This window comes from Procambarus clarkii, chromosome 31 (genome assembly GCF_040958095.1).
Source record: "Procambarus clarkii isolate CNS0578487 chromosome 31, FALCON_Pclarkii_2.0, whole genome shotgun sequence".
NCBI lineage: Eukaryota > Metazoa > Arthropoda > Malacostraca > Decapoda > Cambaridae > Procambarus > Procambarus clarkii.
Window position 1 is genome coordinate 32,954,057 of NC_091180.1, and position 22,928 is coordinate 32,976,984.

The 22,928-nt window shown below is 52.0% G+C and overlaps 2 protein-coding genes across 2 annotated transcripts in view; both read right to left on the reverse strand.

Annotated features, from left to right (window-relative positions):
- Window positions 1-3,138: 3,138 nt before the first annotated feature.
- On the reverse strand, window positions 3,139-9,671 carry LOC138370255 (uncharacterized transmembrane protein DDB_G0289901-like). Its single transcript, XM_069334261.1, has 8 exons — window positions 9,555-9,671; window positions 8,671-9,403; window positions 8,206-8,595; window positions 7,651-8,103; window positions 7,325-7,520; window positions 6,874-7,040; window positions 5,074-5,774; window positions 3,139-3,279 (listed from the first exon to the last, which is right to left on the reverse strand). The coding sequence occupies exons 1-8, from the start codon at window positions 9,669-9,671 to the stop codon at window positions 3,139-3,141; spliced, it is 2,898 nt and encodes a 965-aa protein (XP_069190362.1).
- A 95-nt stretch (window positions 9,672-9,766) lies between these two features.
- Window positions 9,767-22,928, reverse strand: part of LOC138370256 (uncharacterized PE-PGRS family protein PE_PGRS54-like) — a 29,533-nt gene continuing 16,371 nt past the window's right edge. The window contains exons 2-17 of the mRNA XM_069334262.1: window positions 20,894-21,946; window positions 19,448-20,477; window positions 18,756-19,406; window positions 18,698-18,702; window positions 17,736-18,627; window positions 16,879-17,694; window positions 16,791-16,795; window positions 15,859-16,750; window positions 14,808-15,370; window positions 14,008-14,754; window positions 13,360-13,726; window positions 12,655-12,978; window positions 11,874-11,953; window positions 11,197-11,623; window positions 10,600-10,712; window positions 9,767-10,289 (exon numbers count right to left, since the gene is read on the reverse strand). Coding sequence (XP_069190363.1) covers window positions 9,767-10,289; window positions 10,600-10,712; window positions 11,197-11,623; window positions 11,874-11,953; window positions 12,655-12,978; window positions 13,360-13,726; window positions 14,008-14,754; window positions 14,808-15,370; window positions 15,859-16,750; window positions 16,791-16,795; window positions 16,879-17,694; window positions 17,736-18,627; window positions 18,698-18,702; window positions 18,756-19,406; window positions 19,448-20,477; window positions 20,894-21,946 — 8,488 coding nt within the window. The remainder of the gene's footprint in view (window positions 10,290-10,599; window positions 10,713-11,196; window positions 11,624-11,873; window positions 11,954-12,654; window positions 12,979-13,359; window positions 13,727-14,007; window positions 14,755-14,807; window positions 15,371-15,858; window positions 16,751-16,790; window positions 16,796-16,878; window positions 17,695-17,735; window positions 18,628-18,697; window positions 18,703-18,755; window positions 19,407-19,447; window positions 20,478-20,893; window positions 21,947-22,928) is intronic.

Genomic DNA, 22,928 nt, shown 5'->3' on the forward strand with positions numbered 1-22,928 from the left:
GTGTCTCTAATCCAGTTTACAAGAACAACTTTCTGCTTACAGAAATAAAATATATGCATATTATTTTCAATTTCTGTACATTGGTCACACCTATTGTTGTCCTTAATGCCCAACATCAACAACCTATCATTAGTAGGGAGGGTCTCATGAATATAGCCATACAATTGTTCACGTTGTTTTGGAGCAATATATTTAACATGAAGGTTTGCCCATATTACTTGCCAGATAAAGAGTGGATATGCCTCCCCTACTCTAGGAACTATATTTGGTAGTGTAACATCATACACTTGTTTACTGTTCATCATTAAAAAACTTTCAATATTACAAATCCGCCTGAGAACATCAATTGCACATGAATAAAAGTGCGGTGAAATAAAGGCAAGGTCAGTATACTCTGGCATATGTATCAAGGTCAGTATACTCTGGCATATGTATCAAGGTCAGTATACTCTGGCATATGTATCAAGGTCAGTATACTCTGGCATATGTATCAAGGTCAGTATACTCTGGCATATGTATCAAGGACAGTATACTCTGGCATATGTATCAAGGTCAGTATACTCTGGCATATGTATCAAGGTCAGTATACTCTGGCATATGTATCAAGTAGCCAACACGTAATGTACAAAAGTAATGTCCTAGCGCATTTACACTATTCCTCTGCATTATCTCCTTTCTAAGGGTAACACATAAGATTGCCAATGACTTATGGTACACATTCAGTATTCCTATTCCACCGTTTTTGTTACCTTTACATAGAGTAGTCCGTTTAATTGGTTGGTGTCTACCATACCATACATATCTAAAAATAGTTTTGTCAATTTCCATAGCACTTTTCTTGTTTATTGGAAAGCTGTGAGACAAATACCACACTTTAGACAATTTTTGCAATTGATTATTACAGCCTTTTGAAACTGGGTCAATTAGCAACATATTCGTTGCAACTATTATATTTCCACATAGTACTTGCCAATTCGTAACCAATGTTGTTCCATATGTTTTACACCAGCAAATCCCAAGAGCTTTAATAGACTCGACTACCTTGAACCATGAACCTGTCCAGGTAACTTTATTACATCGTCTGCCAAGCCCCATCATACACGTTAAGTTCAACACAACTCCGAACTGAATGGTCTTGCAGGGGAGGGGGTAGAAATAGCCTAAGCTACTCTATCCCTTGTAAATGTATTTTTTTCTTGTCTTAATAAACATACTTGAACTTGAATGGTCCTGTACAGCCACGCTCGTGATTCAAAAAAGATTCGACGTGAAGCTAAAATTAAAACTTCTGCTACTCTTGACCAACTGATACAAAACACCTTCCTAAGGCTCACTAGGCTTCTCCTCACGTGTTCCCAAAGGTCCTCTGCTCTCCATATTGGCTCGACATGGTGCACGTCTGCGAATGGAAGAAAATCCTAGTACGTCCTGCTGCACTGAAGGATGGAGGCACATCTTAATTTTCCAAGAATACATCCGATTTAAATTAAATTTAAAATATAGTTACTTCGGATGAAGTCGAGGGACAGGAGCTAGTTCCTGGGCTCCACTTCTCTTCCCAAGACATAGTTCATCGATATAATTAATTAGTATTTTGAAGACAGTTATGAAATTTCCTCCAAACATTTTTACTGGGAAGCTTTATGCTTGAAAGCAACGCGCATAAATGCAGATGTACCTCATGTATTAATAAAAAAAAAAAACGTGAATGCAAACTTAATATTTAAACAACAGTGTCTCCCTCCCTTTCCCCTCCCCCGTCCTCTGCCTGTTACTCACTCCCTCCTTCATTCCCCTCTTCCTTCCCACTTTCCCCGTCCTTCCACTGCTCCACCTCTCCCTACACTCAGCCCTCCCACACATCCTTCTTCCTACTGCCTCCTCCACCTGATTCCTCTAGCTACCCCTCTCCCCCGTGTACACGCTCCACCCACCGGATGGTCCCAGCTGAGCCGGATAGTTTTCCCAAGCCATCCATCAAGGCTTAGGGACCATTCAAGCTCTCTATCCCATTTGTGGACTCAACTCGATCTGACTATATTAGGACAATCACCATAGGATTTAAACCCCGCCCACACACTTGTGTATCACATACAGGTGTGTGGGGGGGGAGTTTTATCCTGTGTTATTATGTCTGCGAGAAGACATTAACATTACAGACATCGTGTCAACAACACCCAAAATATTTACATGCACAACGAACAAAAAGCTCCCCATTAGGCTTGTCTCCACATGCTCTCCAAGTACGTCCAGCGGGAATCTTCCAGCTGAAATGATGCAGCACGTGTTCACATCGTTCACCTCGATTTCCAGTCACCTTTTCCCCTCACTTAACCAACCGTATATTCACTGAAATACACAATTCCAGCCTGTGATGTGTATGGTGTCAGGGATGTGTCATTAACACACTGAGATGAGCATGGAATCGTGTCAGTTGGCACTTGTTTCTCTTGTACCAGGCTCAACCCGACCAAGTTGGCCACGCACCCACATAAATCAGGGTACAAAGTTTGGTGAGGCTATCCCCAAGATTCTGACCTACAAATTCTGGCCTCCTAAGGAAGACCTCACCAACTGCCTACCTCATCTAGAGCCTACCTCATCTAGGGCCTACCTCACATACAGCCTATCTCACTAACAGGTAATGGCGGATATCACTCTACGTTGCATAGGCTTAAGCGGCGCACCCAAATTAAATAAATTGTAAAAAAAAAGCTCTAAGGAAAGTAGCTCAATTTGTCGTCTTTAATTTTTAGATCTCATGAAGTTTCTGATTCATTAAATAACATAAAATGATCTCTCCCCTCTGCAATTGGATACCATAAGTCAGTATAGTAAATTCGCAGAGAAATATATATATATATATATATATATATATATATATATATATATATATATATATATATATATATATATATATATATATATATATATATATATATATATGAAAAGAGTGAAGAAAGATTGTTTGACACAGTTTTCTTAAACATGTTCAGTGCATTACTACATTTAGTTTCATGATCAGCTGCAGTTACAATTAGTTTTTAGGTCCCAGAAGCTTAGGATAGCAAGAAATTAGGTAATGTGTAGCCTGGTGCATTTCTTCAAATGCAGAAAGAGTTGACATGACTACATACTTCATAGCGACCAATGACAAGTAGAAAACAGATGATTAAATGGTTCAAGAGCCGAGCCTGAGAACTTAGTTTCTTGAGCTGGTCCATCATCAATTTGAATTTTAGCATTGCGTTCTGTGCTTGCGTTCTCAGGATCAACATCCTGAAAACGTAAATAAAAAAAGTAGTTTTATTTTTACGATTTTTTTTTTTACGTTTTTTACTGATGTAAAAAAGAAGAGTTGTTGGTGCATCAACTTCCTCGGAGGTTGATGCACCATGCTTGTGATGCCATTCCTTTCAAATTCGTCCAACATATTTTTCCGTGATGCAACAAATTCTTTCAGTAAATGAAGAAGTTTTACAGCTGCATTCAGCTCCTGTGCTGAAGAACATTGCACCCTCAGGGTTGTTCGGTGGAAGCAGCGTTTTGGTAGTGATGTTTAGATACCCGATAGCATACCTGTGTCCGCCCAAAAACAAAGCCTAAGACCCATGTTATCAAAATCCACTTCCACCTGCATCTCTTACAGTCCACTTCATCACCTTCCTACCTCACCTTCAGCTTACCTCACCTTCAGCTTACCTCACCTTCAGCTTACCTCACCTTCAGCTTACCTCACCTTCAGCTTACCTCACCTTCAGCTTACCTCACCTTCAGCTTACCTCACCTTCAGCTTACCTCACCTTCAGCTTACCTCACCTTTAGCTTACCTCACCTTCAGCTTACCTCACCTTCAGCTTACCTCACCTTCAGCTTACCTCACCTTCAGCTTACCTCACCTTCAGCTTACCTCACCTTCAGCTTACCTCACCTTCAGCTTACCTCACCTTCAGCTTACCTCACCTTCAGCTTACCTCACCTTTAGCTTACCTCACCTTCAGCTTACCTCACCCTCAGCTTTACGGAACGCAAAGTAACCTAACACAAATTTTCAAGAGTGACAAAAAAACATTTACCGTTATTCAGTAAAGACGTGTCTAGAGCAACAACAGTTTCACGTATCAGTTCTCCAATCTCAGAAATCGTGACGTAATTTCACTTTTGTAATACAAAATCTTGTTCATAAAGATGAACAACTTCTATTATAAGTGAATAGGATTTTTCTGTTCCACTCCATAGAGGATTATAGCTCAGATCTTCTGTAGGAGATGAAGAATCATCAAATACTTTCAGGTCCATAAAAGAAGCGAAGCCTCTGATCCATTTAAGCTACTTAAAGAAAACATGGACCAAAAAAATACATACACTGTTGGGCATTAACAATGCCTTAGATCAAATGACCGAGAGAGGATAGTGTCAAGCCACAGGAAGGTAAAACCCACTTTTACAACAGAAAACACCTGTCTTTCACCCCTAACGCTCAAGCGCCGCCCACAAGGAGGCTAGCTACGAGGTCCACCCCCACCCACCCACCTAAACACCTAGACCAATGGCTTGCAGAGACCTGCAGCTGACCAATTGCATGCAAGACATGCTTTCCGGCGTGTCGGTGAGCCCCTCCCCGCAGACGGGCGGGGGGAAGCCGGCTCAGGACGCTTTCGCGGTCACTCGCGCTCATTCGCGCTCACTCTTTTCCCGCCCTTGCTCGTCTGCCCGCCCGGGGAGGGCGCCACGCGGCCAGGGAGGGAGGCATCTCGCCCGCAACTGCTGATCTAAGTGCTTCTTGCTCCTCTTCCCGCTGTTCCTCATGATGTTACGGACTGTTCCTGTTGTTATCTTATGTGTGATGTTGTTGCTCGTGTTGCTGCTCTCTGATATCTTCATATTGTTACTTGTTATCTTCGGTTCCTGCTGTTCGTGTTGTTATCTTTGGTTCCTGCTGTTCGTGTTGTTATCTTCGGTTCCTGTTTTTCGTGTTGTTATCTTCTGTTCTCGTTGTCCGTGTTATTTTAGGTTTCTGTTGTTAGTGTTATCTTCAGTTTCTGTTGTTAGTGTTGCTATTTTCAACAGTACCATTGGTACTGTAATTGCCGAAATTGTTACTGTAGTTGCAACAATTGTTACTGTTGTTGCAGTAATTGTTACTGTGGCCGCAACAATTGTTACTGTAGTTGCAACAATTGTTACTGTTGTTGCAGTAATTGTTACTGTGGCCGCAACAATTGTTACTGTAGTTGCAACAATTGTTACTGTTGTTGCAGTAATTGTTACTGTGGTCGCAACAATTGTTACTGTAGTTGCAACAATTGTTACTGTTGTTGCAGTAATTGTTACTGTGGTCGCAACAATTGTTACTGTAATTGCTGCAATTGTTACTGTTGTTGCTGCAATTGTTACTGTAGTTGCACTAATTGTTACTGTAGTTGCAGCAATTGTTACTGTAGTTGCAGTAATTGTTACTGTGGTCGCAACAATTGTTACTGTAGTTGCTGCAATTGTTACTGTTGTTGCTGCAATTGTTACTGTAGTTGCAGTAATTGTTACTGTGGTCGCAACAATTGTTACTGTAGTTGCTGCAATTGTTACTGTTGTTGCAGTAATTGTTACTTTAGTTGCTGCAATTGTTACTGTAGCTGCAGAAATTGTTACTGTAGTTGAAACAATCGTTACTGTAGTTGCTGCAATTGTTACTGTAGTTGTCGCAATTGTTACTGTAGTTGCAACGATTGTTACTGTAGTTGCACTAATTGTTACTGTAGTTGTCGCAATTGTTTCTGTAATTGCAGTATTTGTTTCTGTTATAATTGCTTATATAATGCTTTCACTTTATATGTTGCTTTAACTGTTTATATTGTTGCTTTTATTGCACTTATGTTGTATCATTGTTTGTTTATTTTTATATTTGTTATGTGTTGCTATAATTATATACAGTCTCCGTGGTGTAGTGGTAAGACACTCGCCTGGCGTTCCGCGAGCGCTATGTCAGGGGTTCGTATCCTGGCCGGGGAGGATTTACTGGGCGCAATTCCTTAACTGTAGCCTCTGTTTAACGCAACAGTAAAATGTGTACTTGGATGTAACAACGATTCTTCGCGGCAGGGGATCGTATTCCAGGGACCATAGGATTAAGGACTTGCCCGAAACGCTACGCGTACTAGTGGCTGTACAAGAATGTAACAACTCTTGTATAAAAAAAAAAAAAAAAAAAAATTGTTTATATGTTGCTATAATTGTTTATATGTTGCTATAATTTTTTATATGGTGCTATAATTGTTTATATGTTGCTATAACTGTTTATATGTTGCTATGATATGTTGTAATAATTCTTCATATTGTTATAATTGTTTATGCGTTACATAAGTTGATATGTTGCTGTAATTATATGTGTTTATAATTTTAAATATTGCTATAATTGTTTCTTATAATTGTTTATAAATGTTACAATTGTTTGTTATAATTGTAAATATATGTTCCTATATTTGTATATATATTGCAATAATTGTTTATTTCTTATTGAAATTATATATAATTTTTTTCGGTTGTTCATATGTTGCAATAATTGTATATATGTTGTTATATTACTATAATTGTTTATATTGTTACAATTGTAGAAAATTGATATAATTGTTTAATATATTAATTACTATAATTGTATAATTATATAATTATAATTGGGATAATTGTTATAGTTAATATAGCGATAATTAAGATTGTACATAGGCGTTGCTTCCTGAAAAAAATAATAATAAATTATTAATAATAATTCTTTAATAATAAAATATTTTTAAATATTTTATTTATTGATTAAATAAATCATATTTTTAATACGATTTTATATTTGTTATAATTATTACCGTTGTCATTTGATGTCACCGCTGTTGTTGCCACCGCTGTTGATGCCACCGCTGTTGACGCCACCGCTGTTGACGCCACCGCTGTTGTTGCCACCGCTGTTGTTGTCACCGCTGTTGATGCCACCGCTGTTGTTGCCACCGCTGTTGTTGCCACCGCTGTTGTTGCCACCGCTGTTGTTGCCACCGCTGTTGATGCCACCGCTGTTGACGCCACCGCTGTTGTTGCCACCGCTGTTGTTGCCACCGCTGTTGATGCCAACGCTGTTGTTGCCACCGCTGTTGTTGCCAACGCTGTTGTTGCCACCGCTGTTGACGCAACCGCTCTTGTTGCCACCGTTGTTGATGCCACCGCTGTTGTTGCCACCGCTGTTGTTGCCAACGCTGTTGTTGCCACCGCTGTTGATGTCACCGCTGTTGTTGCCACCGCTGTTGTTGCCAACGCTGTTGTTGCCACCGCTGTTGTTGCCAACGCTGTTGTTGCCACCGCTGTTGTTGCCAACGCTGTTGTTGCCACCGCTGTTGACGCAACCGCTCTTGTTGCCACCGTTGTTGATGCCACCGCTGTTGTTGCCACCGCTGTTGTTGCCACCGCTGTTGTTGTCACCGCTGTTGTTGCCACCGCTGTTGTTGCCACCGCTGTTGTTGCCACCGCTGTTGTTGCCACCGCTGTTGACGCCACCGCTCTTGTTGCCACCGTTGTTGATGCCACCGCTGTTGTTGCCACCGCTGTTGTTGCCACCGCTGTTGCTGTCACCGCTGTTGTTGCCACCGCTGTTGTTGCCACCGCTGTTGTTGCCACCGCTGTTGTTGCCACCGCTGTTGATGCCACCGCTGTTGTTGCCACCGCTGTTGTTGCCACCGCTGTTGATGTCACCGCTGTTGTTGTCACCGCTGTTGTTGTCACCTCTGTTGTTGCCACCGCTGTTGTTGCCACCGCTGTTGTTGCCACCGCTGTTGACGCCACCGCTGTTGTTGCCACCGCTGTTGACGCAACCGCTCTTGTTGCCACCGTTGTTGATGCCACCGCTGTTGTTGCCACCGCTGTTGTTGCCACCGCTGTTGTTGTCACCGCTGTTGTTGCCACCGCTGTTGTTGCCACCGCTGTTGTTGCCACCGCTGTTGTTGCCACCGCTGTTGACGCCACCGCTCTTGTTGCCACCGTTGTTGACGCCACCGCTGTTGTTGCCACCGCTGTTGTTGCCACCGCTGTTGATGTCACCGCTGTTGTTGTCACCGCTGTTGTTGTCACCTCTGTTGTTGCCACCGCTGTTGTTGCCACCGCTGTTGTTGCCACCGCTGTTGCTGTCACCGCTGTTGTTGCCACCGCTGTTGTTGCCACCGCTGTTGTTGCCACCGCTGTTGTTGCCACCGCTGTTGATGCCACCGCTGTTGTTGCCACCGCTGTTGTTGCCACCGCTGTTGATGTCACCGCTGTTGTTGTCACCGCTGTTGTTGTCACCTCTGTTGTTGCCACCGCTGTTGTTGCCACCGCTGTTGTTGCCACCGCTGTTGACGCCACCGCTGTTGTTGCCACCGCTGTTGACGCAACCGCTCTTGTTGCCACCGTTGTTGATGCCACCGCTGTTGTTGCCACCGCTGTTGTTGCCACCGCTGTTGTTGTCACCGCTGTTGTTGCCACCGCTGTTGTTGCCACCGCTGTTGTTGCCACCGCTGTTGTTGCCACCGCTGTTGACGCCACCGCTCTTGTTGCCACCGTTGTTGATGCCACCGCTGTTGTTGCCTCCGCTGTTGTTGCCACCGCTGTTGCTGTCACCGCTGTTGTTGCCACCGCTGTTGTTGCCACCGCTGTTGTTGCCACCGCTGTTGTTGCCACCGCTGTTGATGCCACCGCTGTTGTTGCCACCGCTGTTGTTGCCACCGCTGTTGATGTCACCGCTGTTGTTGTCACCGCTGTTGTTGTCACCTCTGTTGTTGCCACCGCTGTTGTTGCCACCGCTGTTGTTGCCACCGCTGTTGACGCCACCGCTGTTGTTGCCACCGCTGTTGTTGCCACCGCTGTTGATGCCACCGCTCTTGTTGCCACCGCCGTTATTGCCACCACTGTTGATGCCACCGCTGTTGTTGCCACCGTTGTTGCCACCGCTGTTGATGCCACCGTTGTTGCCACCGCTGTTGTTGCCACCACTGTTGATGCCACCGCTGTTGATGCCACCGCTGTTGATGCCACCACTGTTGTTGTCACCGCTGTTGTTGCCACCGTTGTTGCCACCGCTGTTGTTGCCACCACTGTTGATGCCACCGCTGTTGATGCCACCGCTGTTGATGCCACCACTGTTGTTGTCACCGCTGTTGTTGTCACCTCTGTTGTTGCCACCACCGTTGTTGCCACCGCTGTTGACGCCACCGCTGTTGTTGCCACCACTGTTGTTGCCACCGCTGTTGTTGTCACCGATGTTGTTGTCACCGCTGTTGTTGTCACCGCTGTTGTTGTCACCGCTGTTGTTGCCACCACTGTTGTTGCCACCACTGTTGTTGCCACCGCTGTTTTTGCCACCGCTGTTGATGCCACCGCGCTGTTTTTGCCACCACTGTTGTTGCCACAGTTGTTGTTGTCACTGCTGTTGTTGCCACCGCTGTTGATGCCACCACCGTTGTTGCCACCGCTGTTGATGCCACCGCTGTGGATGCCACCACTGTTGTTGCCACCGCAATTGTTGCCACCACTGTTGATGCCACTACCGTTGTTGCCACCGCTGTTGACGCCACCGCTGTTGTTGCCACCACTGTTGTTGCCACCGCTGTTGTTGCCACCGCTGTTGTTGCCACAGCTGTTGTTGCCACCACTGTTAACGCCATCACTGTTGTTGCCACCGCTTTTTTTGCCACCGCCGTTGACGCCACCACTGTTGTTGCCACCGCTGTTGTTGCCACCGCTGTTGTTGCCACCACTGTTAACGCCACCACTGTTGTTGCCACCGCTTTTTTTTGCCACCGCTGTTGACGCCACCACTGTTGATGCCACCGCTGTTGTTGACACCGCTGTTGTTGCCTCCGCTGCTGACGCCACCGTTGTTGTTGCCACCGCTGTTATTGCCACCGCTGTTGTTGCCACCGCTGTTGACGCCACCGCTGTTGTTGCAACTGCTGTTGTTGTCACCGTTGTTATTGCCACCGCTGTTGTTGCCACCGCTGTTATTGCCACCGCTGTTATTGCCACCAGTGTTGTTGCCACCGCTGTTGTTGCCACCACTGTTGTTGCCACTGCTGTTGTTGCCACCGCTGTTATTGCCAACGCTGATATTGCCACCGCTGTTGTTGCCACCGCTGTTGTTGCCACCACTGTTGTTGCCACTGCTGTTGTTGCCACCGCTGTTGTTGCCACCGCTGTAGACCCCACAGCTGTTATGGCCACCACTGTTGTTGCCACCGCTGTTGACGCCACCGCTGTTGTTGCCACTGCTGTTGTTGCCACCGCTGTTATTGCCACCGCTGTTGTTGCCACCGTTGTTGACGCCACCGCTGTTGTTGCCACTGCTGTTGTTGCCACCACTGTTGTTGCCACCGCTGTTGTTGCCACCGCTGTTGACGCCACCACTGTTGTTGCCACCGCTGTTGTTGCCACTGCTGTTGACACCACCGCTGTTGTTGCCACCGCTGTTGACGCCACCGCTGTTGTTGCCACCGCTGTTGACGCCACCGCTGTTGTTGCCACCGCTGTTATTGCCACCGCTGTTGACGCCACCGCTGTTGTTGCCACTGCCGTTGCTGCCACCGCTGTTATTGCCACCGTTGTTGACGCCACCGCTGTTGATGCCACTGCTGTTGTTGACACCACTGTTGTTGCCACCGCTGTTGTTGCCACCGCTGTTGACGCCACCGCTGTTGTTGCCACTGCTGCTGTTGCCACCGCTGTTGTTGCCACCGCTGTTGTTGCCACCGCTGTTGACGCCACCGCTGTTGTTGCCACCGCTGTTGACGCTGCCGCTGTTGTTGCCACCACTGTTGTTGCCACCGCTGTTGTTGCCACCGCTGTTGTTGCCACAGCTGTTGTTGCCACCGCTGTTGTTGCCACCGCTGTTGTTACCACCACTGTTGTTGCCACGCTGTTGTTGCCACCACTGTTGTTGCCACCGCTTTTTTTGCCACCGCTGTTGACGCCACCACTGTTGATGCCACCGCTGTTGTTGACACCGCTGTTGTTGCCTCCGCTGTTGACGCCACCGCTGTTGTTGCCACCGCTGTTGTTGCCACTGCTGTTGATGCCACCGCTGTTGTTGCCACCGCTGTTGTTGCCACCGCTGTTGACGCCACCGCTGTTGTTGCAACAGCTGTTGTTGCCACCGCTGTTGTTGCCACCGCTGTTGTTGCCACCGTTGTTGACGCCACCGCTGTTGTTGCCACCACTGTTGTTGCCACCGCTGTTGACGCCACCGCTGTTGTTGCAACTGCTGTTGTTGTCACCGTTGTTATTGCCACCGCTGTTGTTGCCACCGCTGTTATTGCCACCGCTGTTGTTGCCACCGCTGTTGTTGCCACCGCTGTTGTTGCCACCGCTGTTGACCCCACCGCTGTTATGGCCACCACTGTTGTTGCCAATGCTGTTGACGCCACCGCTGTTGTTGCCACTGCTGTTGTTGCCACCGCTGTTATTGCCACCGCTGTTGTTGCCACCGTTGTTGACGCCACCGCTGTTGTTGCCACTGCTGTTGTTGCCACCACTGTTGTTGCCACCGCTGTTGTTACCAACGCTGTTGAAGCCACCGCTGTTGTTGCCACCGCTGTTGACACCACCGCTGTTGTTGCCACCGCTGTGGACGCCACCGCTGTTGTTGCCACAGCTGTTGACGCCACCGCTGTTGTTGCCACCGCTGTTATTGCCACCGCTGTTGACGCCACCGCTGTTGTTGCCACTGCCGTTGCTGCCACCGCTGTTATTGCCACCGTTGTTGACGCCACCGCTGTTGTTGCCACTGCTGTTGTTGCCACCGCTGTTGTTGCTACCGCTGTTGTTGCCACCGCTGTTGACGCCACCGCTGTTGTTGCCACTGCTGCTGTTGCCACCGCTGTGGTTGCCACCGCTGTTGTTGCCACCGCTGTTGACGCCACCGCTGTTGTTGCCACTGCTGTTGTTGCCACAGCTGTTATTGCCACAGCTGTTATTGCCACCGCTGTTGTTGCCACTGCTGTTGTTGCCACCGCTTTTGACGTCACCGCTGTTGACGCCACCACTGTTGACGCCACCGCTGTTGTTGCCACTGCTGTTGTTGCCACAGCTGTTATTGCCACAGCTGTTATTGCTACAGCTGTTGTTGCCACTGCTGTTGTTGCCACCGCTTTTGACGTCACCGCTGTTGACGCCACCACTGTTGACGCCACCGCTGTTGTTGCCACTGCTGTTGTTGCCACTGCTGTTGACGCCACCACTGTTGACGCCACCGCTGTTGTTGCCACTGCTCTTGACGCCACCGCTGTTGACGCCACCCCTGTTGTTGCCACTGCTGTTGTTGCCACCGCTGTTGACGCCACCGCTGTTGTTGAGACCGCTGTTGTTGCTACTGTCATTGACACCACCGCTGTTGTTGCCACTGCTGTGGACGCCACCACTGTTGACGCCACAGCTGTTGTTGACACCACCGCGTTTGTTACCACCGCTGTTGACGCCACCGCTGTTGTTGCCACCGCTGTTGTTGCCATAGCTGTTGTTGCCACCGCTGTTGTTGCCACTGCTGTTGATGCCACCGCTGTTGTTGCCACCGCTGTTGTTGCCACCGCTGTTGACGCCACCGCTGTTGTTGCAACAGCTGTTGTTGCCACCGCTGTTGTTGCCACCGTTGTTGACGCCACCGCTGTTGTTGCCACCACTGTTGTTGCCACCGCTGTTGACGCCACCGCTGTTGTTGCAACTGCTGTTGTTGTCACCTTTGTTATTGCCACCGCTGTTGTTGCCACCGCTGTTATTGCCACCGCTGTTATTGCCACCGCTGTTGTTGCCACCGCTGTTGTTGCCACCGCTGTTATGGCCACCACTGTTGTTGCCAACGCTGTTGACGCCACCGCTGTTGTTGCCACTGCTGTTGTTGCCACCGCTGTTATTGCCACCGCTGTTGCTGCCACCGTTGTTGACGCCACCGCTGTTGTTGCCACTGCTGTTGTTGCCACCACTCTTGTTGCCACCGCTGTTGTTTCCAACGCTGTTGACGCCACCGCTGTTGTTGCCACCGCTGTTGACACCACCGCTGTTGTTGCCACCGCTGTGGACGCCACCGCTGTTGTTGCCACAGCTGTTGACGCCACCGCTGTTGTTGCCACCGCTGTTATTGCCACCGCTGTTGACGCCACCGCTGTTGTTGCCACTGCCGTTGCTGCCACCGCTGTTTTTGCCACCGTTGTTGACGCCACCGCTGTTGTTGCCACTGCTGTTGTTGCCACCACTGTTGTTGCCACCGCTGTTGTTGCCACCGCTGTTGACGCCACCACTGTTGTTGCCACTGCTGCTGTTGCCACCGCTGTGGTTGCCACCGCTGTTGTTGCCACCGCTGTTGACGCCACCGCTGTTGTTGCCAATGCTGTTGTTGCCACAGCTGTTATTGCCACAGCTGTTATTGCCACCGCTGTTGTTGCCACTGCTGTTGTTGCCACCGCTTTTGACGTCACCGCTGTTGACGCCACCACTGTTGACGCCACCGCTGTTGTTGCCACTGCTGTTGTTGCCACAGCTGTTATTGCCACAGCTGTTATTGCTACAGCTGTTGTTGCCACTGCTGTTGTTGCCACCGCTTTTGACGTCACCGCTGTTGACGCCACCACTGTTGACGCCACCGCTGTTGTTGCCACTGCTGTTGTTGCCACTGCTGTTGACGCCACCACTGTTGACGCCACCGCTGTTGTTGCCACTGCTCTTGACGCCACCGCTGTTGACGCCACCCCTGTTGTTGCCACTGCTGTTGTTGCCACCGATGTTGACGCCACCGCTGTTGTTGAGACCGCTGTTGTTGCTACTGTCATTGACACCACCGCTGTTGTTGCCACTGCTGTGGACGCCACCACTGTTGACGCCACAGCTGTTGTTGACACCACCGCGTTTGTTGCCACCGCTGTTGACGCAACCGCTGTTGTTGCCACCGCTGTTGTTGCCACCGCTGTTGACGCCACCGCTGTTGTTGTCACCACTGTTGTTGCCACCGCTGTTGACACCACCGCTGTTGTTGCCACCACTGTTGTTGCCACCACTGTTGTTGCCACCGCTATTTTTGCCAGCGCTGTTGATGCCACCGCGCTGTTGTTGCCACCACTGTTGTTGCCACCGTTGTTGTTGTCACTGCTGTTGTTGCCACCGCTGTTGATGCCACCACCGTTGATGCCACCGCTGTGGATGCCACCACTGTTGTTGCCACCGCAATTGTTGCCACCACTGTTGATGCCACCAATGTTGTTGCCACCGCTGTTGTTGCCACCGCTGTTGTTGCCACAGCTGTTGTTGCCACCGCTGTGGTTGCCACCGCTGTTGTTACCACCACTGTTGTTGCTACCGCTGTTGTTGCCACCGCTGTTGTTGCCACCACTGTTAACGCCACCACTGTTGTTGCCACCGCTGTTTTTGCCACCGCTGTTGACGCCACCACTGTTGTTGCCACCGCTGTTGACGCCACCACTGTTGATGCCACCGCTGTTGTTGACACCGCTGTTGTTGCCTCCGCTGTTGACGCCAACGTTGTTGTTGCCACCGCTGTTGTTGCCACTGCTGTTGATGCCACCGCTGTTGACGCCACCGCTGTTGTTGAGACCGCTGTTGTTGCTACTGCCATTGACACCACCGCTGTTGTTGCCACTGCTGTGGACGCCACCACTGTTGACGCCACAGCTGTTGTTGACACCACCGCGGTTGTTGCCACCGCTGTTGACGCCACCGCTGTTGTTGCCACCGCTGTTGTTGCCACCGCTGTTGACGCCACCGCTGTTGTTGTCACCACTGTTGTTGCCACCGCTGTTGACACCACCGCTGTTGTTGCCACCACTGTTGTTGCCACCACTGTTGTTGCCACCGCTGTTTTTGCCACCGCTGTTGATGCCACCGCGCTGTTGTTGCCACCACTGTTGTTGCCACCGTTGTTGTTGTCACTGCTGTTGTTGCCACCGCTGTTGATGCCACCACCGTTGTTGCCACCGCTGTTGATGCCACCGCTGTGGATGCCACCACTGTTGTTGCCACCGCAATTGTTGCCACCACTGTTGATGCCACCACCGTTGTTGCCACCGCTGTTGACGCCACCGCTGTTGCTGCCACCACTGTTGTTGCCACCGCTGTTGTTGCCACCGCTTTTGTTGCCACAGCTGTTGTTGCCACCGCTGTTGTTGCCACCGCTGTTTTTGCCACCGCTGTTGACGCCACCAATGTTGTTGCCACCGCTGTTGACGCCACCACTGTTGATGCCACCGCTGTTGTTGACACCGCTGTTGTTGCCTCCGCTGTTGACGCCACCGTTGTTGTTGCCACCGCTGTTGTTGCACTGCTGTTGATGCCACCGCTGTTGTTGCCACCGCTGTTGTTGCCACCGCTGTTTACGCCACCGCTGTTTACGCTACCGCTGTTGTTGCAACAGCTGTTGTTGCCACCGCTGTTGTTGTCACCGCTGTTGACGCCACCGCTGTTGTTGCCACCTCTGTTGTTGCCACCGCTGTTGACGCCACCGCTGTTGTTGCCACTGCTGTTGTTGCCACCGCTGTTATTGCCACCGCTGTTGTTGCCACCGCTGTTGACGCCACCGCTGTTGTTGCAACTGTTGTTGTTGTCACCGCTGTTATTGCCACCGCTGTTGTTGCCACCGCTGTTATTGCCACCGCTGTCATTGCCACCACTGTTGTTGCCACCGCTGTTGTTGCCACCGCTCTTGACGCCACTGCTGTTATGGCTACCACTGTTGTTGCCACCGCTGTTGTTGCCACCGCTGTTGACGCCACCGCTGTTGTTGCCACCGCTGTTGTTGCCACCGCTGTTGACGCCACCGCTTTTGTTGCCACCGCTGTTATTGCCACCGCTGTTGACGCCACCGCTGTTGTTGCCACCGCTGTTGACGCCACCGCTTTTGTTGCCACCGCTGTTATTGCCACCGTTGTTGACGGCACCGCTGTTGTTGCCACTGCTGTTGTTGCCACTACTGTTGTTGCCACCGCTGTTGTTGCCACCGCTGTTGACGCCACTACTGTTATTGCCACCGCTGTTGTTGCCACCGCTGTTGACGCCACCGCTGTTGTTGCAACTGTTGTTGTTGTCACCGCTGTTATTGCCACCGCTGTTGTTGCCACCGCTGTTATTGCCACCGCTGTCATTGCCACCACTGTTGTTGCCACCGCTGTTGTTGCCACCGCTCTTGACGCCACTGCTGTTATGGCCACCACTGTTGTTGCCACCGCTGTTGTTGCCACCGCTGTTGACGCCACCGCTGTTGTTGCCACCGCTGTTGTTGCCACCGCTGTTGTCGCCACCGCTTTTGTTGCCACCGCTGTTATTGCCACCGCTGTTGACGCCACCGCTGTTGTTGCCACTGCCGTTGCTGCCACCGCTGTTATTGCCACCGTTGTTGACGGCACCGCTGTTGTTGCCACTGCTGTTGTTGCCACTACTGTTGTTGCCACCGCTGTTGTTGCCACCGCTGTTGACGCCACCGCTGGTGTTGCCACCGCTGTTGTTGCCACCGCTGTTGACGCTCCCGCTATTGTTGCCACCGCTGATGTTGCCACCGCTGTTGACGCTCCCGCTATTGTTGCCACCGCTGTTATTGCCACCGCTGTTGTTGCCACCGCTGTTGACGCCACCGCTGTTGTTGCCACAGCTGTTATTGCCAATGCTGATATTGCCACCGCTGTTGTTGCCACTGCTGTTGTTGCCACCGCTTTTGACGTCACCGCTGTTGACGCCACCACTGTTGACGCCACCGCTGTTGACGCCACCGCTTTTGTTGCCACCGCTGTTATTGCCACCGCTGTTGACGCCACCGCTGTTGTTGCCACCGCTGTTGACGCCACCGCTGTTGTTGCCACCGCTGTTGTTGCCACCGCTGTTGACGCCACCGCTTTTGTTGCCACCGCTGTTATTGCCACCGCTGTTGACGCCACCGCTGTTGTTGCCACTGCCGTTGCTGCCACCGCTGTTATTGCCACCGTTGTTGACGGCACCGCTGTTGTTGCCACTGCTGTTGTTGCCACTACTGTTGTTGCCACCGCTGTTGTTGCCACCGCTGTTGACGCCACCGCTGGTGTTGCCACCGCTGTTGTTGCCACCGCTGTTGACGCTCCCGCTATTGTTGCCACCGCTGATGTTGCCACCGCTGTTGACGCTCCCGCTATTGTTGCCACCGCTGTTATTGCCACCGCTGTTGTTGCCACCGCTGTTGACGCCACCGCTGTTGTTGCCACAGCTGTTATTGCCAATGCTGATATTGCCACCGCTGTTGTTGCCACTGCTGTTGTTGCCACCGCTTTTGACGTCACCGCTGTTGACGCCACCACTGTTGAAGCCACCGCTGTTGTTGCCACTGCTGTTGTTGCCACAGCTGTTATTGCCACAGCTGTTATTGCCACCGCTGTTGTTGCCACTGCTGTTGTTGCCACCGCTTTTGACGTCACCGCTGTTGACGCCACCACTGTTGACGCCACTGCTGTTGTTGCCACTGCTCTTGTTGCCACTGCTGTTGACGCCACCACTGTTGACGCCACCGCTGTTGTTGCCACTGCTCTTGACGCCACAGCTGTTGACGCCACCCCTGTTGTTGCCACTGCTCTTGTTGCCACCGCTGTTGACGCCACCGCTGTTGTTGAGACCGCTGTTGTTGCCACCGCTGTTGTTGCCACTGCCATTGACACCACCGCTGTTGTTGCCACGCTGTGGACGCCACCACTGTTGACGCCACAGCTGTTGTTGACACCACCGCGGTTGTTGCCACCGCTGTTGACGCCACCGCTGTTGTTGCCACCACTGTTGTTGCCACCGCTGTTGACGCCACCGCTGTTGTTGCCACTGCTCTTGTTGCCACTGCTGTAGCCACCACTTTTGACGCCATTGCTGTTGTTGCCACTGCTCTTGACGCCACAGCTGTTGACGCCACCCCTGTTGTTGCCACTGCTGTTGTTGCCACCGCTGTTGACACAACCGCTGTTGTTGAGACCGCTGTTGTTGCCACCGCTGTTGTTGCCACTGCCATTGACACCACCGCTGTTGTTGCCACCGCTGTGGACGCCACCACTGTTGACGCCAAAGCTGTTGGTGACACCACCGCGGTTGTTGCCACCGCTGTTGACGCCACCGCTGTTGTTGCCACCGCTGTTGTTGCCACCGCTGTTGACGCCACCGCTGTTGTTGCCACCACTGTTGTTGCCACCGCTGTTGACGCCACCGCTGTTGTTGCCACTGCTGTTGTTGTCACCGCTGTTATTGCCACCGCTGTTGTTGCCACCGCTGTTATTGCCATCGCTGTTATTGCCACCGCTGTTGTTGCCACCGCTGTTGTTCCCACCGCTGTTGACGCCACCACTGTTATGGCCACCACTGTTGTTGCCACCGCTGTTGACGCCACCGCTGTTGTTGCCACGGCTGTTGTTGCCACAGCTGTTGTTGCCACTGCTGTTGTTGCCACTGCTGTTGTTGTCACCGCTGTTGTTGCCACCGCTGTTATGGCCACCGCTGTTGTGGCCACCGCTGTTGACGCCACCGCTGTTGTTGCCACTGCTGTTATTGCCACCGCTGTTGTTGCCACCGCTGTTGTTGCCACCGTTATTATTGCCACCGCTGTTATTGCCACCGCTGTTGTTGCCACCGCTGTTGACGCCACCGCTGTTATGGCCACCACTGTTGTTGCCACCGCTGTTGACGCCACCGCTGTTGTTACCTCGGCTGTTGTTGCCACCGCTGTTATTGCCACCGCTGTTGTTGCCACCGTTGTTGACGCCACCGCTGTTGATGCCACCATTGTGGACGGCACCACTGTTGACGCCACCGCTGTTGTTGCCACTGCTGTTGTTGCCACCGCTGTTGTTGCCACTGCTGTTGATGCTACCATTGTTGACGCCACCACTGTTGACGCCACCGCTGTTGTTGCCACTGCTGTTGACGCTACCGCTGTTGTTGCCACCACTTTTGATGCCACCACAGTTGACGCCACCGCTGTTGTTGCCACCGCTGTTGACGCCACCGCTTTTGTTGCCACCGCTGTTATTGCCACCGCTGTTGACACCACCGCTGTTGTTGCCACTGCTGTTGTTGCCACAGCTGTTATTGCCACAGCTGTTATTGCCACCAGTGTTGTTCCCACTGCTGTTGTTGCCACCGCTTTTGACGTCACCGCTGTTGACACCACCACTGTTGACGCCACTGCTGTTGTTGCCACTGCTCTTGTTGCCACTGCTTTTGACGCCACCACTGTTGACGCCACCGCTGTTGTTGCCACTGCTCTTGACGCCACAGCTGTTGACGCCACCCCTGTTGTTGCCACTGCTCTTGTTGCCACCGCTGTTGACGCCACCGCTGTTGTTGAGACCGCTGTTGTTGCCACCGCTGTTGTGGCCACTGCCATTGACACCACCGCTGTTGTTGCCACGCTGTGGACGCCACCACTGTTGACGCCACAGCTGTTGTTGACACCACCGCGGTTGTTGCCACCGCTGTTGACGCCACCGCTGTTGTTGCCACCGCTGTTGTTGCCACCGCTGTTGACGCCACCGCTGTTGTTGCCACCACTGTTGTTGCCACCGCTGTTGACGCCACCGCTGTTGTTGCCACTGCTCTTGTTGCCACTGCTGTTGACGCCACCACTGTTGACGCCATTGCTGTTGTTGCCACTGCTCTTGACGCCACAGCTGTTGACGCCACCCCTGTTGTTGTCACCGCTGTTGTTGCCACCGCTGTTGACACAACCGCTGTTGTTGAGACCGCTGTTGTTGCCACCGCTGTTGTTGCCACTGCCATTGACACCACCGCTGTTGTTGCCACCGCTGTGGACGCCACCACTGTTGACGCCAAAGCTGTTGGTGACACCACCGCGGTTGTTGCCACCGCTGTTGTTGCCACCGCTGTTGTTGCCACCGCTGTTGACGCCACCGCTGTTGTTGCCACTGCTGTTGATGCCACCGCGGTTGTTGCCACCGCTGTTGACGCCACCGCTGTTGTTGCCACCACTGTTGTTGCCACCGCTGTTGACGCCACCGCTGTTGTTGCCACTGCTGTTGTTGTCACCGCTGTTATTGCCACCGCTGTTGTTGCCACCGCTGTTATTGCCATCGCTGTTATTGCCACCGCTGTTGTTGCCACCGCTGTTGTTGCCACCGCTGTTGACGCCACCGCTGTTATGGCCACCACTGTTGTTGCCACCGCTGTTGACGCCACCGCTATTGTTGCCACGGCTGTTGTTGCCACCGCTGTTGTTGCCACTGCTGTTGTTGCCACTGCTGTTGTTGTCACCGCTGTTGTTGCCACCGCTGTTATTCCCACCGCTGTTGTGGCCACCGCTGTTGACGCCACCGCTGTTGTTGCCACTGCTGTTATTGCCACCGCTGTTGTTGCCACCGCTGTTGTTGCCACCGTTATTATTGCCACCGCTGTTATTGCCACCGCTGTTGTTGCCACCGCTGTTGACGCCACCGCTGTTATGGCCACCACTGTTGTTGCCACCGCTGTTGACGCCACCGCTGTTGTTACCTCGGCTGTTGTTGCCACCGCTGTTATTGCCACCGCTGTTGTTGCCACCGTTGTTGACGCCACCGCTGTTGATGCCACCATTGTGGACGGCACCACTGTTGACGCCACCGCTGTTGTTGCCACTGCTGTTGTTGCCACCGCTGTTGTTGCCACTGCTGTTGATGCCACCATTGTTGACGCCACCACTGTTGACGCCACCGCTGTTGTTGCCACTGCTGTTGACGCTACCGCTGTTGTTGCCACCACTTTTGATGCCACCACAGTTGACGCCACCGCTGTTGTTGCCACTGCTGTTGACGCTACCGCTGTTGTTGCCACCACTTTTGATGCCACCACAGTTGACGCCACCGCTGTTGTTGCAACCGCTGTTGTTGATACCGGTGTGTTTTGCCACTGCTGTTGAATCGACCACTGTTGAAGCCACCGTTGTCTCGCCATCGCTGTTGTTGCCACCGCTGTTGTTGCCACCGCTGTTGTTACAACTGCTGTTTTTCTTCCGCTGTTGACGCCACCACTGTTGATGCAACCGTTGTTGTCGCCACCGCTGTTGTTGCCACTGCTGTTGTTGATACTGCTGTTGATGACTCCGCTGTTTTTGACACTACCACTGTTGTTGCCACCGCTGTTGTTGCCACTGCTGTTTTTGCTTCCGCTGTTGACGCAACCACTGTTGATGCAACCGTTGTTGTCATCACCGCTGTTGTTGCTACCACTGTTTACACCACCACTGTTGTTGCCACCACTGTTGTTGCCACCACTGTTATTGCGACCACTGTTGACGCCACCACTGTTGTTGCCACCACTGTTATTGCGACCACTGTTGACGCCACCACTGTTGTTGCCACCACTGTTGTTGCCACCACTGTTGTTGCCACCACTTTTGTTGCCACCACTGTTGTTGCCACCACTGTTGTTGCCACCACTGTTATTGCCACCACTGTTGTTGCCACCACTGTTGTTGCTACCACTGTTGACGCCACCACTGTTGTTGCCACCACTGTTGACGCCACCGCTGTTGTTGCCACCACTGTTGCGGCCACCACTGTTGATGCCACCGCTGTTGTTGCCACCGCTGTTGTTGCCACCGCTGTTGACGCCACCGCTGTTGACGCCACCGCTGTTGTTACCACTGCTGTTGACGCCACCGCTGTTGATGACACCATTGTTGACGCCACCGCTGTTGTTGCCACCGCTGTTGTTGCCACTACTGATGTTGCCACCGCTGTTGACGCCACCGCTGTTGACGCCACCGCTGTTGACGCCACCGCTGTTGTTGCCACTGTTGTTGACGCCACCGCTGTTAATGCCACCACTGTTGACGCCACCACTGTTGACGCCACCGCTGTTGTTGCCACTGTTGTTGACGTCACCACTGTTGTTGACGCCACCGCTGTTGTTGATCCCACCGCTGTTGTTGACGCCACCGCTGTTGTTGACGCCACCGCTGTTGTTGACGCCACCGCTGTTGTTGACGCCACCGCTGTTGTTGACGCCACCGCTGTTGTTGACGCCACCGCTGTTGTTGACGCCACCGCTGTTGTTGACGCCACCGCTGTTGTTGACGCCACCGCTGTTGTTGACCCCACCGCTGTTGTTGACGCCACCGCTGTTGTTGACGCCACCGCTGTTGTTGACGCCACCGCTGTTGTTGACGCCACCGCTGTTGTTGACGCCACCGCTGTTGTTGACGCCACCGCTGTTGTTGACGCCACCCCTGTTGTTGACGCCACCGCTGTTGTTGACGCCACCGCTGTTGTTGACCCCACCGCTGTTGTTGACGCTACCGCTGTTGTTGACGCCACCGCTGTTGTTGACCCCACCGCTGTTGTTGACGCCACCGCTGTTGTTGACGCCACCGCTGTTGTTGACGCCACCGCTGTTGTTGACGCCACCGCTGTTGTTGACGCCACCGCTGTTGTTGACGCCACCGCTGTTGTTGACGCCACCGCTGTTGTTGACCCCACCGCTGTTGTTGACGCCACCGCTGTTGTTGACGCCACCGCTGTTCTTGACCCCACCGCTGTTGTTGACGCCACCGCTGTTGTTGACGCCACCGCTGTTGTTGACGCCACCGCTGTTGTTGACGCCACCGCTGTTGTTGACGCCACCGCTGTTGTTGACGCCACCGCTGTTGTTGACGCCACCGCTGTTGTTGACGCCACCGCTGTTGTTGACCCCACCGCTGTTGTTGACGCCACCGCTGTTGTTGACGCCACCGCTGTTGTTGACGCCACCGCTGTTGTTGACGCCACCGCTGTTGTTGACGCCACCGCTGTTGTTGACGCCACCGCTGTTGTTGACGCCACCGCTGTTGTTGACCCCACCGCTGTTGTTGACGCCACCGCTGTTGTTGACGCCACCGCTGTTCTTGACCCCACCGCTGTTGTTGACGCCACCGCTGTTGTTGACGCCACCGCTGTTCTTGA